General features: G+C 34.8%; 1 protein-coding gene across 4 annotated transcripts in view; it reads left to right on the top strand.

Annotated features, from left to right (window-relative positions):
• ATRNL1 (attractin like 1) overlaps window positions 1-13,900 on the top strand; it is a 792,651-nt gene that overhangs the window by 162,193 nt on the left and 616,558 nt on the right. For 3 of the 4 annotated variants that reach the window (XM_062214395.1, XM_062214397.1, XM_062214398.1), the window contains exon 10: window positions 1,379-1,533. The exons of the other annotated variant lie outside the window; for it this stretch is intronic. In XM_062214395.1, the coding sequence (XP_062070379.1) occupies window positions 1,379-1,533 (155 nt within the window). The remainder of the gene's footprint in view (window positions 1-1,378; window positions 1,534-13,900) is intronic. 4 annotated transcript variants of the gene reach the window in all.

The raw sequence follows: 13,900 nt of genomic DNA, 5'->3' as shown, positions 1-13,900 counted from the left end.
TAGAGCTGTAACCCAGAGCTGGGAGCATGAGAATGGCTGGCTGGAAGTCTGCCACTCCTAGTGAGACTGCACTCACCTGGACTGGGAGCTGAGAGGAAAAGGAGCTTTGTGTACTTGCCTGGACCCACCTGGGGTAGAACTTCTGTCAGGTTGAACTCGTTGTGTGTTTGTGGGCAAGGTATGAGGGGAAGGAGTGGAGTAAATATTGTTATCTGGTACCATGGATTATTACTATTCTTACTGAAATTTAATAGATATTCTTGAGTAAATACTTTTTTGTTTTTGCTCGTAGTAAACTTTTCTGAGACTATAAATGATTATTGTTGTATGTCATTATTATTATTATTATTTATTAACTAAGTATAATTCTTTCCATAGGGAGGGTGTGGAACTCCTCATGTTCCCATTCTAGAGGTTAACCTCATATTTTTTATCTATTAATTGGTATTATAATACATAGTTTTGGAGATACTTCATATGGCATATTAACTATAACATGTATACTAACTGTTTACATTTTAATGCTTTGTACCAGAATTTTATATAGAGTAACTGTGAAGTGTTGATGCATATTGTCATGTTCCTTTATTATATATTCATTCATTAATGTCAATTATAATTGAGCGTATATGTATAATACTTTTTCTCAGAATTATATCTTAATTGAAAGAACATTTTTATTCTCAAAAATACACTGATTATAACTTAAATAATACACAAAAATACAGATATGTCAACAATTTTGAGCAAAGTAATCTGCACACAAATGAATGTAATCTATATGATTCTATTTATGTAAATTACAGAACTAGCAAAATAAGTCTATGTTGTCAGAAGCACAATAGTAGTAATTTTTCTTTTTTTGTTTTGGAACTGGGAGTTGTGTTAGTTGTGTTTTTCTTGTGAAAATCATTGAGTTTTAGATTTACATGCACTTTTGTGCATGTTAAGTCATACTTTAAAAAGTTTAAAAAACATATTTAAGGATCCTGTATAAGTTATATAGTTTTTTACCAAAGACAGCTTACAGTAAATTTACTTTAACTTTTTCTTATTTTAGTGTTTAAAATGGTGATGTTTTTGTTCTCCAGCTTTGAGATTTGTTTCCTTATTTTATAAAATGGAAATGTTATTAACAATTATTATGATTATTAACAACCTGTTTGTTATGTTTCCTCAAAGCATTTTAAAATACTGGGAATCTTAAAATATTTTTTAAAAATTGAAGTTTTGAGATCATTTCTAAGATGTTTAAAAAATTTTCCCCCAACAATTCTAAGGAAAATTCTGTCTGCGCATTAGATTCTTTATATAATATAAGTAAAATCAGGAAGATCTTTTTATCTTTTGTAATACATTTTTAAATTTTATTCTGTAGGACTATTTTGAGAGAAAGTGGGTTTGCCAGATACCTTCATTCAGCTGTTCTTATCAATGGAGCTATGCTTATTTTTGGAGGAAATACCCATAATGACACTTCCTTGAGTAACGGTGCAAAATGTTTTTCTGCCGATTTCCTGGCATATGACATAGGTATGTATCTGTTAGGATTCTACAAAGTAGGAAGTAATCAGATTTTCCATATAGAAATTCTCAAATACATAAATTGATAACGTGTAAATGTCATTTTTGAAATAAATTCAATGATAGATTATAAATGAGAGTTTCTCCCATTTCAGCAAAACAGTAACAGATCTGGGAACAAATCTGCTAGTGTGAGTTAGCAGTGAAGATGGAAATATAGAAGTCTAGGTTTTTGAAAACTCTTGTATATTGTATCCTTGTGTGAGTTTTGTATCACTCTGTTTGGTTTTATAGTAGTTTTTTAGTAGCACTCTCAAATTGTGTGAATTCCAAGTATCAGGAATGCAACCATTTAGGTTTAGTATAGAAGAACAAAAATGAACCTATAGTAAACTCACCAGATAAATTTAGTAAAAATACTAATTGTATACAACTAGAGAAAGGAGTATAGAGAAATTAGAACTAGAGAAATAAGTTTGTGAGACAAAATGGAAACCCAGAACATACCTAGGAACAGAAGCAACTAAACAGCAAGAAACTTTCCAGATAACCAGAAATATAGTACATTTAAATAATTTGTTTAATTTTAATTATAGTATCTATTGTCTGGTTGATTTAAATGAATTTATTTATTGAAATGCTATATTTAGCAATCCATCATAATTATAGTGAAAATCTGACATTTAAAATTTTTGTGGTACAAACTTATTTGACAAAAAAAAAAGGAGACCAAAGAATGAATATATAATAGATGTTAGAAGTATACTTTTCCTCTTAAGCATCACATAGACACAAAGTCTGCTTTGGAAAATTATTTCAAGTGGCTGAATATAGGAAATTATCAAGTTTATTTGAAATGAAATTCACAGTAATGATTTTTTTAACTCTGTCAGTCTATAAGTAATTGTTAAAATCCTAAATGATTAAATCTTTACCTTTCTGAAATAATAATTTGAAATAATAGCTCATGATGAACATAGAATTTTGTCAGCTTTTGGCAGGCTCATAAATCAATGTCTGAGATCCAGAAAAATGGGTTCAATGAGGAAGTGGATCTAGGCTGTCATTGACCTTCCTAGAATCTGTCATTGCCAGGCTGGCGCTATCAATATTATTTTGCTTATTGTAATGAGATAGCTTATTTTTCTGTAAACAGATGGAAATTTTGTTTGTCTTCTGAGAAAAAAATCCTAGGAAAAGTGCAGAATTTTATAGTCACGATTAAAAAGTGAGATTTTTGAACTTTTGACAAAGATTTTTTGAAGAGTTTCCACAGAATATTTGTGCTTTGATGCATTTAAGATTGAACTATTTTGTAGCTGACATATTTGGAATATATGTTTATTTCATATTGTTGGTGATTATATAATTCAAGTTTCATGTTTGATAAATTGCTAATGAAAAAATGGGTTTTTGTCGCAGAAGGGTGAGAGAGTGGTTAGATTTATCATTATTCTAGTTACTGCTATTTATTAAGTTCCTTTGATTGCTAGATACTTTGTGAAGAGATTGTACACAAAATCTGTAATCTCTATAATCACTTGTATCAGGTGTTATCATCATTGTTTTTGGAAGATTAAATAAACCAGAATTACAGGAACTTGTTCAAAGTCATTCAGGTAGTAATTGATAGATATAGCTTTTTTAACACCTAAAACTCATTGTAGTCTTTCTACCTGACTACACCATAATGGTTAGTTCAAGTGAATTGTTCCAAATGAGGAAGAATATTGTATTTTAAATAGTTTTGTATTTTAATGTAGGTTGTTTCCTATAACATTGCCAACAAAAACATAAAGGCGACCATTTAATTCAATGTAGAATGAAAGTATGTTTCATTTCACTTAATTATTCTTGTAGTTCCCAATAACATTTTCCCAATATAACCTGTATTTATCCTCTTGATTTTGTAGCATTAAATGTTAGAATAATTTTCTAGGAAAAAGTGTTTCATATTATTTTGATACTCCATAAAGTGCTTTTCAAAGTAGTTATTTTCGTAATAGACTATGATTTTGTGGTAATATATATATAAGCATTGCATAATAAGCTACCTAGGAAAAAGCTCTTTTTTAAATAAAAAGTCATGTTGCTTATTCTTTCTCTTTGAGTATGTACAATAGGATTTTTTTGTGTGTATTTAACTGCAATGCACCTAAAGACTTAGCTGCTTGCTTTCTGTTATATAATGTTTACACCAATAGGATTTTTGTGCCAATTCTCATTTTTCATTGTTGTAAAATATTCTATTTCAACATTACTGCCATAGTAAATTTTATATAAAGATATCATTAATCTTTCAGACTATGACCTTGCCTTCAGAGTTCTCATATTATGCATGATAGATCATGGCTGTACCTTGGTATTCCCTTTTTGAAGGTTGTTGGGGGTGGGGGGAGGAAAGCAGACCTATAAGCTCAGAGATTTTGAGGTTAGTCACTGATCATTTATATTTTTCAAAAAATGAATGAAGTGGAATTGATAATAGGGCCAGAGTTGGTGCATCAGTCTGGATTGACTATAACATATAGCATGACACATTACTTACTATGTTTGTTTGTAAGTCCAACTTGAAGTGAGCTTTTAAAATTTGAAAATTTTATTATTTTTTGTTATTATTTAGTCATATTATTGCTTTAAGAAAGTCACCATAATACCTTATTCAAGATTCAAAGGATCTTTATGCCAAAAATAGCCTTCTATTAGAGTCCTAAACAAGATGAAAAATCAGTTTATTATCATAGTTTTTTTTTTTTCACAAAGATAATGGAAGGTAATAGAAACATGAAAAAATAATATCCTGATGGATTATTTTAGCATAGAGTAGGATTTGTATAAGAAATAGTTGTTGTATGTAGAAAGCTGAACAACTGAAACTTCAAATCAGATTGAACTAATAATAGTTGTCTTTTTTTTTTTTTTAAGATTTTAGTTATTTATTTTGAGAGGTAGAGTTACAAACAGAGAGAAAGTGAGACAGAAAGGTCTTCCATCTGCTCGTTCGCTCCCGAAATGGCCGCAACTGCTGGAGCTGAGCCGATCTGAGGCCAGGAGCCAGGAGCGTCTTCCGGGTCTCCATGTGAGTGCAGGGGCCCAAGTGCTTGGGCCATCTTCTACTGGCTTCCCAGGCCATAGCAGAGAGCTAGATGGAAAGTGGAGCAGCCAGGACTCGAACCAGTGCCCGTATGGGAGGCCAGCACTGCAGGTGGAGGCTTAGCCTACTACGCCATGGCACCAGCCTCAATAATAGATTTTTAAAAGAATTCCCTAAATTTGATTGTTTACTTGTGGCATTAATTTTTTTTGTAGGTGGTGGTTTTTTCACTTAAAAATCAAAAATTTTTTTTAAAAATTTTTAATTAAAATTTATAAAAATTTAATAAAAATTTTTAAAAAAATTTTATGTGTGCTATGTGATGTTTCAGTATATATTTACAATGTATAGTGTTCAAATAATAGCAGACATATCTGTCTCTTTATTTCTCATTTCTTTTTAGTGAAAACATTGCAAACCCTTCTAGCTTTAGAAACATCTGGAGTATATTATCATTTTCTATAATTCCCTACTGTATAATAGAATACCAAAATGACTTTCTGCAATCTAACTATGACTTAGTACTCATTTCTGAATCCCTTGTTAGGTAATTATTTAGAAATAAAATCAGTAAAAACTGAGAAGCAATCCCATATTTGAAGAAGTAACATTTTAGTTGCTAATGTGTGATTATTTGTGTTTTAACTGTTTTATAATACAGTTGAGTAGTCTAAAATAGCCTTATCATAAGTAGTTTATGAAGCATATCATACATGCTATGTGGGGTGACACATCTCACTATGAAATGGATACAAAGCAGATCATTTCATACAAAATCAAATTCAAATTTAAATAAGTAATTTAATTTTTTGGGACTTGAGCAACATTATGAAAATTCCATCTTCCTCTTCAGGTTTATAACTGTTTTCATTTTCTAGATGTTTTTAGGTTCCTCTGTCTGTCAATCAATAATTTTCTATGCTTTTCATTAAGTTCTTATGGTTCATTTTTCATGAAAGCAATACCACTTGTTTGGCCACTGGAAAGAACTAGTTTGTTTCATTGTTCATCAGGAAACCCTTAAGATCATTTATGGTTTTTTTCCCCAGTGAATTTACTGTTATTATTTTAAACTTTGTTGTGGCTTTTGCACAAGATGTATTTTTTCTTTCTTTGGAATTGTATATGAGAAATAGTATCTTATTTTGTCTTAAAAATCAGGTCAATGAGTAAAAGAAAAAATGACCTTTGTTTTGAGAAAAGGGAGCAGTAACATTTGTCTAATGTTCCTTGTAGTGCTTGGGGCTTTACACATGTGTTATAATGTAATTCTTGTAAATCCATGTAGTGTGTATTATTATATTCCATTTACAGAGGAAGACACCATGATTTACCATTTTTCAACCCAAACTCACATAGGTTGTAAGATTGCGTATTTAGAATTTAAAGTCAAATCTAAGTCCAGAGTTATTTCTTTTTTTCTTTTAAGATTGATTTATTTATTTGAAAGGCAGAGTTACAGTGAGGCAGAGGCAGATAGAGAAAGAAGTCTTCATCCACTGGTTCACTCCCTAAATGGCCGCAATTGTTGGAGGTAGGACGATCTGAAGCCAGGAGCCAGGAGCCAGGAGCTTCTTCCGGGTCTCCCACGTGGGTGCAGGGGCCCAAGGACTCGGCCTGTCTTCTATTGCTTTCCCAAGCCATAGCAGAGAGCTGGATTTGAAGTGGAGCAGCCAGGACTCGAACTGGCACCCATTTGGGATGCTGGCACTGCAGGTGTTGGCTTTACCTGCTGCATCACAACACTGGTCCCCAGAGGGTTTTTTTTTTTTTTTTTTTTTTTTTTTACCTGCAGAGTTATTGAGAGAGAGAGGGACAGAGAGAAAGAACTTTATTCCGTTGGTTCAACCCCCAAATGGCTGTTTTGGCTGGCGTGCTGAGCCGATCCAAAGCCAGGAGCCAGGTGCTTCTTCCTGGTCTCCCATGCGGGTGCAGGGCCCAAGCACTTGGGCCATCCTCCACTGCCTTCCCAGGCCACAGCAGAGAGCTGGACAGGACGAGGAGCAACCGGGACAGTATCCGGCACCCCAACCAGGACTAGAACCTGGGTGCCGGCGCCGCAGGCGGAGGATTAGCCAAGTGAGCCGGCCAGAGTAATTTTTTTTTAATTAGTTTATTTTCATGTCATTTGAAGTGAGACAGACAGGGAGGGAGGGAGGGAGGGAGAGAGAGAGAGAGATCTTCCATTAGCTGATTTACTCCCCTAAATGCCCACAATAGTTGGAACTGAGCCAGGCTGAAGCCAGGAGCGTGGAACTCAATTTTGCACGTGGGTGGCAATAACTCATGTACTTGGGCTATAATCTTCTGCCCCCAGGATTTTTATTAGCAGGAAGTTAGAATTATAGCCAGAATTGAGACTCAAACCCTGGTATTCTCATATGGGATGTGGGCGTCCCAAGCAGCATTTTGACCATTGCACCAAACATATATCCATTGAATGATCTTTGAGCTGGGAAGTGAGAATATGTTTGTTAGTGTGATAAGATACTCAAGAAATATTTTTATCAGTAAATTTAATCAGATTTTTAGTGTGTACTTGAATTTTTCGTGCCCATCCTCTCACAAATTGATCAGAAAACAGTGACTCAATATAAAAATAAATGAGAAAGAAATGAGTAATGAACAATGAACTTCTGATTTGCTTAACAAATTTACAAGCATTTTGAAGATTGCTTTGATTGCAAAACTGTTGAAATAAAGAGTCTTGGAAGAAAATATACACTGAAAGAATAAAACTTGAAAGGTGTTGAAGAGGGGAAAAGGCTGGGGAATATAGAATGAAAAAATTTCAAGTAAAACATTAGAAAATATAATGCAACAATGTTTTAAAAGTACAATAAAGTATGATTGGTTAAGACTTATTCTAGACATTCAACAACTGTCATTAATTAGTTACCAGGAAATTTCAAAATAGAAGTTATTATGTAAAGACCATTTCCTGAAGCCAGCAGGAAATTATGTTAAAACATCATTTGAAATGAAATAGTGATGCCTAGTTTGCCTGGCAGAGAGTAAGAATTAAATATTTATTGAATAAATTTCAGGGAACAAATTCCTGAAAGAAGCTGTGGCTATGATTGAGATAACCCATAGTAATGTGTGCACATTTTAGAGTAGTAAAAGAAAATTCGAATTAGGGTGGGTGGTGGGAAACAAAACACTTGTGAAGCACCATTATTTAAGGGTAGATGAAAAATGCTTTTTGACAACATCCAGAAATTTAACTTTTTACTTAAAGAGTTTTAAAGGGTTCATAGAAACTGTTCCTTAAATCTGTCTTGATATGAGCATTACATGCAATATGTGTGTTCTTTCTATCTTATTTCAACTGTGCGATTAAGACTGACTCATGAACTAACATTTCAAGTGGAATATTAAGGGAGTTTTTAAAGTGTATCCTAAAAGTATCATGGGTGCTGTTTTTATAGAAAAACGTGAGAATTTGCAGAAAAGTTAACTAATGCCAGTACATTTGCTATTTCAATTATTTTATGTATCACTGATTTAAAAAAAAAAAACCCTAGTCTTTGAATTTAGCTTAAGTTCTTAATATTATTATTTGGCCCCTCATAAATAAATACTTGTGGCAGCCCAGTATTGTTTCCTGAAATTTGGATTTGACAGAATAGTAACTCTAATTTCTTGAGCTGATATTGTATATTAGTATTGAAGACCTTTTAAAAGCATTTAAAAATTTTTATTGTGGAGAGTATATTTTACTTTAGTCTTTTTCTTGTGTGCCTTTTCTGTGGGTATGGCATGGACTTTTTGTCAATTTTCATGATGTCAGTAACTGCGTGGAATTTCATTTAATTTGTCCTTGAACTGCTTATGAACTGTTTTTAGTGACTTGAGCACTCCAGAAATATATTTTCTTCTTGGCAAGAGATATCATTATAGATTGCAGTCACACAGTTTAATAATATAAGAGACTATAAGGTGAGAATGAGAACTGACTACATGTACAAAAATTAAATTGATTTAGTATTGAGCTTTAAGACATTTGATATGTACCCAAATATCAGGTTGTTATATTTATACTTTCTTCCCATTGTTATCTGGGCATAGGATTCCCCAAATGGTCATAGCTGTAATAGGAGGAAGAGGGTGTTGGTGCAACATTGAGGGAGGATGTCTGGATTACCTAGTTGTACACATTGCTTGTGCCCTATGGTCTTGTTCATGCTTGATCTTGTGTCTTTCTTAGTTCTTATTGGTGACTGAATGAACTCACAGAAAACTCTGAACATATGGTCATTTTATTACCTATGGATATATGCTTTGTCTCTCGTAGGGCCCAGCAGCATGATAAGGATAAAGGTATATAGTTTCCCACTACAGATGGCATGACCTTTGATGTGTGTATGGAGACTGCATTGTGATTCATTCATTGGGGCTTACCATAAATTCCACAAAGCCTGTTTCCCAACAGAGATACCACCAGTATAGTAAATAGTATCTACTGGATTATGTGGCCTAGCTGCAGGCTGCTTGTGGTGTATACTGTATCTACAGCAGAGTCATTTTCTGCTCTGGCATCGAGTTAAAGTTGGCAGCCTTTTGTCTTTCAGTATTTAGCCTGGGTCAACTTCCTAACAGTGATATATGCTGCTTTCTGAGCCAAAAAGATGCTTGCTAAATGGTTTGCTTTCTTTTTAATGAGAGTTGCAAGATGCAATAATTGGTAATTTTAATTCTGGTAAGATGTCTAGAATGTTATTGCCTACTGGACCCCTAAATATTATACCAGTATGAAGGTCTCTGACTCTTTGTAGGTTTTATCTTCCACCTTTGAATCATGGGATTGTGTCTAAACAAGGTCTCTATCGCATTAGGATTCCCTGTTTATTTGGCCTGATTCATTTACATGGTGGAGGCAAAATTATGAATGTATACTATTTGCCATTTTGTTTGAATTCATACTGGTTTTGATCCTGTTTTCCAAAAGGGTTGGCAAAGAACACATTTGCCAATCAGTGTCCTTGTTAGCCTTGTCTGACAAAGATACATATCTTGTATGGTGCCTGCAATTTGGACCACTGTTTGATGGTGACACATCAGGCTTTGTTTAGTTTGCAAAGGCCAGACTGTTAATTTAAATGGGTCTATTATTATGGCATCCTTTATGTCGTGTAAGGTGATATTAATTTTTGCCATCCATTCTCTCTGGAGTGGAATGTTATTTTCAATTTTATAATATTGTCTGGGGAGGAGGGTTCAGCAATTCTTGAGGCTTTCACTGTGATAACCAAAGACCAGGTATGGTTGCGGTCGTGCTGTTTGCTAAGTATGTTTATTCAGTTATACATCTGAAATGATCACTGAGTGGGTCTGTGAGCCAGTGGAAAATTAAAAATATTTTTATTTTTAATTGGCGTGTAGTAATTGTATGTCTATGGAGTATGATGTGACATTTCGATATGTGTGTAGTTATTTCAATTACAATACAATGTGTAATGATCAGGTGGGGTTATTAACATATATATTATCTCAAGCCTTTATCATTTCTTTGTGTTGGGAACATTCAGAATCAACTATTTATTTGGAAATACTCAATTGTTGTAAACCGTAGTTATCCTGTGCTATAGAACATTAGAAGTTACTACTCCTATCCAACTATACCCCTGTACCCATTAACCATCACTTAACTGTTCCTCCCTCTCCCACACCCTACCCAGACTCTGGAAACCACTATTTTATTCCCTAATTGTTTGAGATCAACTTTTTTGTTTCTACATATAAGTGAGAACATGCTGTGTTTATTGTTCTGTGCCTAACTTATTTCACTTACAATATGTTCTCCAGTTCCTACCCAGAGGACTCGTTTTGATCTTGACCTTGTCTAGGATGCCATTTATTTCCTTGTGCCATATATTCCTGCTTCCCAGAAGGGCAATGACAATACTTAATGTCTCAAGCTGCTAGTGTTAACTCAGACTTTTGTTGGACAGTACTTGAAATATTTATGTTCCCCTTTCCCCTAGACTTGTTTCCCAATGAAATTACTATGTTTAACTTTGAGGAAGAACTGGGGAAATAAGATCACAGACACTTGTGGAGTTACTGCAGGGTCCTTTTTCCTAGACCCCAAATTTTAAATTTAGCAGCTCTGGATATCTAAATTAAGAAATGGCCCACGTCCAGAAATTGAGCAATGAATTGTGAATTTTTATTGAAGTATCTACCACCAGTATGCTGATCATACATCTTTGTTTTCTTCTAATAATACAAGTATAATTTGGGTGATCCACTTGTTGGTTTGCCATCTATTTTGCTTCTAGGGAATGGGTTGTTGTGTTAGACATGTCTTTAATTTTCCACAAGTTAGTCCCCTTGACTGATGTTTTTTGATCATGCTGCTTGTTGAAATAATTGCCCTCCTCTAGGATTGGATTCTGTTGGGCCAGTGTCACCAGCTGTCCTTTATTTTCCTATTGTCTCCATCATTGAGCTTGGTGCTGTTCTAGTTTCTATTACCGTCAGCTTTGGCCTGATTCTTAGTGATTCTAGTACCTTACCCGTCATCACATTCTTCATGGTTTTAGTAAATGTCATACACTCTGCTCTTTTTTTTTTTTTTTTTAATTTGCTGAGCAGGCAGCTGGCAGGGTGGCTTCTGGTGTCACTGACAGGAACAGGGGAAGGTTTTGGTGTGCGTGGGCCCCCAGCTCAGTCTTGAGAGAGCTGCTCCATCCAAGAGGAAGGGCCAGGCTCCCTGCAGGGTCAGCCGGCCCCTCTCATTCACTGCCCTTGACCGTGGACTCTCAGCTACCTTCTAAAGAGCCCCAGGGTTTTCTTCTCGAACAGGTGCCGCCTCCGCTCAGCAAAGGCCTCCAGCTCTTGGCACTAGGTGCAGCTGCCCTTGGAGCTCACGACAGCTTGGCTCTGTCTGTCTCCTGCCCTGGTGCCGGACACTCTGCTTTTTCCATAGATAACATTACTTGCTAGGTTTTCTGGTATTCCATGGCATATTCATTCCATCATGCTCATATTCCTAGACTTTTACTCCCTGACATTACTGTTTATTATAGCAATTCTGTAACTTTGTCTTACTTACTTAGCATGGACTCTGTTTTTCTGTTTTCCATGTTTCTAGGAGTCCTCCTAATAGTAAGTTCATACTATCTTTTGGCATTCTGTCAAAAGGTAAAGCCTGTATCTTGGGAGAGTAGTTTCAAATCAATAAACTCTTGCTAATTGGATTATAAGGTTCCAGCCCTGTTGATTACAATGCTTTTGGAATCTGTACCATCTGTTCTCCTCAAACTCCTTTAAATTTATGCTGTGTAGATCTTACAGATCCTTTGGAAAATAGTCTTTTTCCTTAGTAGTCCCAGTGTGTACCAAATACAATTTTATTTCTTACTCTGTATCTAGTGTTGGTTGTTGGGACAAATTTGCCCATTGTCATCGCTTAGGCATTCAGACTGACAGGGGATATGGACTTCTGTGTTGTCTATCATGGGTAAATGTTTCCATCCAGAAATACAAGGAATAAAATCATTTGCATTTCATTGGCAACTTCAAGTTATAGGGAGTTTGGGAATGCAATTTGTCCCCTGCCTAAGGAAGAGAACTGGAATATTTATTGAATAGTACCAATATCTGCCATAAATATTGGTTGTTATTCTTTTTAAACTTTTAATGTAATTGGAGGTATTTCTTGAACCTATTAAAAAAGCCTTCATTTCTTGCCAGTACATTTGTAAAAAGACAATTTCTAGAAATATAACTGTATATAATAATTTGTTTAAATTTATTGTTTTCATGTATAATTAAATTTTTATTACTGTGCTGTGATATTTCTCATCTGCAGGGGTTTGTGTACTTTATGACATTAATAGGAAGAAATGCACTAAATGAAGAAGATCCTCAAAACAAAGGATTTCAAGTTGAGCCTTGCTCATTCTTGTTAGCTTTGTGATATAAGCAGTAGATGAGTGATCGGACCAGTTAAATCTCACAGACTATTTCATCGTCTTGGACAAGCTTTTTTCCCCCTTTTCTATAAGAGGTTTAGTTTGAATTGTTTAACTTTCTTTCTTTCTTTTTTTGTTTGTTTGTTTTTTTGACAGGCAAAGTGGACAGTAGAGGGAGACAGAGAGAAAGGTCTTCCTTTTTGCCGTTGGTTCACCCTCCAATGGCCGCCGCGGTAGGCATGCTGCGGCCGGCGCACCGCGCTGTTCCAATGGCAGCAGCCAGGTGCTTCTCCTGGTCTCCCATGGGGTGCAGGGCCCAAGGACTTGAGCCATCCTCCACTGCACTCCCTGGCCACAGCAGAGAGCTGGCCTGGAAGAGGGGCAACCAGGACAGGATCGGTGCCCCGACCGGGACTAGAACCCGGTGTGCCGGCGCCACAAGGTGGAGGATTAGCCTACTGAGCCACGGCGCCGGCTTTAACTTTCTTTTTTTAAAATGAGGTAAAATTCACAAACATAAAACCAGCCATTTTATTGTGAATAATTTAATGTCATTTAGTATATTCATAATGTTTTACTACCAATACTATTATCCAGTTCCAGAATATTTTCATCACCCCACAAGGAAACCTCATACACATGAAGTAGTTACTCCCTATTCCTTCTTCTTTTCAACCCCCGACAGCCACCAATGTGCTCTTCTCTCTAAAGATTTACCATTTCTGGAAGTTTCTGAAATTATGCAATATATTTTCTTTGTTTCTGGCTTCTTTTACTTAGTATAGTGTTTTGTATAGTATAGTTAGTTCAGTTATATAGTTAGTATAGTTGTATAGTATAGTATAGTATAGTTAGTATAGTATAGTTCATTAGCAGTTTCTGTAGTTCATTAGCAGTTTAGTTGATAAATATTTGATGTAGTTATAAAATTGAACGTTGTGATATAAAGTGAACACAAATTAGTACATATATACAAATCTAAAAAGTTGTTGAACTAACATTTTCCAACAAGATAATACAAATATACAATAAGAATATCAAATGATACTAAATATTATTAGTCATTAGGGAAATGCAAATTGAAACCACATGGTACTATTTCACACTCATTTGGATGACTATTTAGCAAAAATACCCAAAATAAATTAATAAAATTATAGAGAAATTGGAATCCTTCTGCACTGCTGGTGGGAATGTAAAATGGTACAGCTATTATTGAAAAACAGTATGAAAATTCCTTAAAAAATTAAACATATGACCTAGCAGTTTAGTTTCTGCATATACACAAATTTGAACTGAAAGCAGGGACATGGAGGTGTATTTGTCCACTCATGTTCATAAAAGCATTATTCAAAATAGC

This window comes from Lepus europaeus, chromosome 17, assembly GCF_033115175.1.
Source record: "Lepus europaeus isolate LE1 chromosome 17, mLepTim1.pri, whole genome shotgun sequence".
NCBI classification, from domain to species: domain Eukaryota; kingdom Metazoa; phylum Chordata; class Mammalia; order Lagomorpha; family Leporidae; genus Lepus; species Lepus europaeus.
Note: the sequence above shows the minus strand (reverse complement) of the source record. Positions and strands in the feature narration are given on the sequence as shown.